Source organism: Frankliniella occidentalis, unplaced genomic scaffold (genome assembly GCF_000697945.3).
Source record: "Frankliniella occidentalis isolate FOCC.00 unplaced genomic scaffold, Focc_3.1 Scaffold4337, whole genome shotgun sequence".
NCBI lineage: Eukaryota > Metazoa > Arthropoda > Insecta > Thysanoptera > Thripidae > Frankliniella > Frankliniella occidentalis.
In genome coordinates this window covers 1-2627 of record NW_026271385.1, presented here as the reverse complement: position 1 = coordinate 2627, position 2627 = coordinate 1, and the positions used below count along the sequence as shown (strand labels likewise).

Below are 2627 nucleotides of genomic sequence, written 5' to 3'. Positions count from 1 at the left end.
GTATGCGGAAAAGTTGTCTTTTTAGATGTAGAATCCAGTGCAATTTTTTATTTTGAGATCGGACAATATTTTCCGATCGCGCAACGAGCTCTAAGTTATGCATTAGCTCTTATGGGGAAAATCGTCAAAAACCATGAAAAAATGAAAATCAAAAATTTAGGCTTTGTACGTGATGTTTTTTGAAAATCTGTTTTCAGAAATGCAATCTACGCCAAAAAAGGCATCCGGTGATGTATCTCACTTGATATTGCAACCCATGGTTTAGGCGGTGTAGGCTGCATAATTTGATGACTTTTGTGCAATTTGATGCAATTTGGGCTTAAATTGATACCTGGCCGGGACTGAACCGCTCACTATAGTGTCAAGTGTGACACATCAGTGGATGCCTTTTATGGCGTAGATTGCATTTCTGAAAACAGATTTTCAAAAAACATCACATACAAAGCCCAAATTTTCGATTTTCATTTTTTCATGGTTTTGGACGATTTTTCCTATAAGAGCTAATGTATAACTTTGAACTCGTTGCGCGATCGGAAAATATTCTCCGATCTCAAAATAAAACATTGCACTGGATTCTACATCTAAAAAGACAACTTTTCCGCATACCCGCCATTTCAATATCTCAAATCCTTTTTTTACGCTACCCTCTATTGCGTACTAGTTGTTGCTGGGGGCTGGGGGCCGCCACCGTCGCCTGCGCGGGGGTCGTGCACAGGCGAGATCAGATCAGGACCCTGTTTGCTCGCCCCCTCCCCCTCCCCTCCCACCCCCGTGCAGTGCTAGCAGCCACCGGCTGGCCCGACCTCCGGCCTCCGGCCCCCGCGCGATTTCCCGATGCCCCCGGTGCGCGAGCGGTGCTACTCGTCCTTGCCGCGCTGCTACGTCGAGCGACTCCACTACTCACCGTATGCTCTCGGTGCGGGAGCGGGGCGACCAGTCCTTGGCGCAGGCCGGACAGGGACGCGCCGCCAGGTCGCGCGACTCGCGCCAGCGGTGCCAGCGGTGGTGCAGGGCGCGCCGCACCTCGGCGTTCAGGAAGCAGTACAGCAGCGCCACGCTCATGCCCTGCAACAAAGGGGGGGACAGGATTGGTTTGGTGCCCGTGATGCCATCACCCGGCCGTTCGCCCCGCCAGGTCGCACCCGCATCTTATGCAAGGTTGTTCTTTGGGCGGAGCAGCAGGAGGAGGGGGAAGGAAGCGGCTCCCAACGAACAGATTGTTTGCTGATGTGATCTCTATATCTCGCTCGCTCTCGCTCTCTCCGCAATTACTCCTTATTTGTACGGCGAATAGCAGTAGCCACCCTCCTGGGGGCAAGGGAGCGCTCGAGGGCGCTTGTCGCCACCGTTCTCCAGGACCTGGACCTCGAGACTGCGAGCAGGCCGCCCCGCGCTCGTGGCGCTGCGGCGCTCCTCGCGGATGGGGTGCAGCACGCACAGTCAAAGGTCCATAAAATTCCAGGCCATCAACTGCTCGGCCGGACCGAAAGTAGAGAGAGCGAGGGGGTGGAGGGAAGGGTACGATACGGGGCGAGGACAAGGTAGAGGGAAGGGAGGGGTGGGGTCGCGTGGAATGGCGGCTGCAGGTCGTGGAGGCCCATGCTACATTGCTACACCAGCCTCCCGCTCAGCCGGCCAGGCGAGCGGCCAGCACGGCAGCACGGCTCGACGCCCCCTTGGACAGCGCGGTGACGGTGCAGAGAGCTCACAGGAGCGTGAGAGAACGGAGGAGAGAGAGAGAGAGAGACCGAGAACGTAAAAGAGAAAGAGGAAAAGTGGAGAGTGATACTCACCTGAGTGGAGAGCAGGAAGGCCCTGACAGCGGCGTACACCGCTGAGCCCGTGGCCTCGGCCGGGGGCGCGGCGATGGTGAGGACGTAGGTCATGCCCAGCAGCGGGATGAGGACAAGCAGCGCCTTGGTGGCCTTGCGCGACTGCTGGGTCTCCAGCGAGGTGGCGGAGCGCAGCTTGGTGATGAGCACCTGCGCAGGACAAGAGTGGTGTCCCCTATAGCAGCTAAAAGGTTAGAGGCGAAAAATTTAGCTATCCCGCTCAACATAACTATTTTTTAGATACATAGCTTAAAAATAATTCGTTATCCTTCAGGTATAGCTATTGGTTTAGCTCTACAGCTGGTCCCTTTTGTTTTTCTTTCGTGAAGGACGACGCGGCCGCGCGGCCGGGGCAGGGTCAAAGCGACCGGAAGCGGAAGCTCATCAAGAACGAGACGCGGAGTGATAGTAGAAAACGAATAAAACAGTAGGGATTTCATCGACGGCCGTTTGCTCTAGCTAACGAGCGGGCCCTCCCACGACCCCCTCCCTCCCCTTCCTCCGGGAGTCACACCACCACCACCGCCGACGCTCCCCCCCCCTTCCCTTCCCCTTGCTACACCGTTGCTTGCCCGACCAACGCAAACAAAGGACGAACCCACAACTTTTCCAATTATTCCCCCCCTCCGGCCCCTCACACACCATCGCCGTGTGCTCGACCATTGCTCAACACATTCTTTCGGTTTTGTTTATCGTGCCCGCCCAACACCACCAGGTGGTGTGTGTAGTCGGGTCGGAAGTGCGGACGCGTCCGGGCGATGCCCCCCTCCCCCCGACTGCTACCCCCAACCCCTC

At 56.3% G+C, this 2627-nt stretch overlaps 1 protein-coding gene across 1 annotated transcript; it reads right to left on the bottom strand.

Moving 5' to 3' along the window:
• Window positions 1-826: 826 nt before the first annotated feature.
• On the bottom strand, window positions 827-2021 carry LOC113208944 (diuretic hormone receptor; the record flags this gene model as incomplete). Its single annotated transcript, XM_052276769.1, has 2 exons — window positions 827-1065; window positions 1794-2021. Coding segments are annotated over 2 exons (393 nt in total), but the record flags the coding sequence as incomplete, so codon positions are not given.
• Between the last annotated feature and the right edge of the window lie 606 nt (window positions 2022-2627).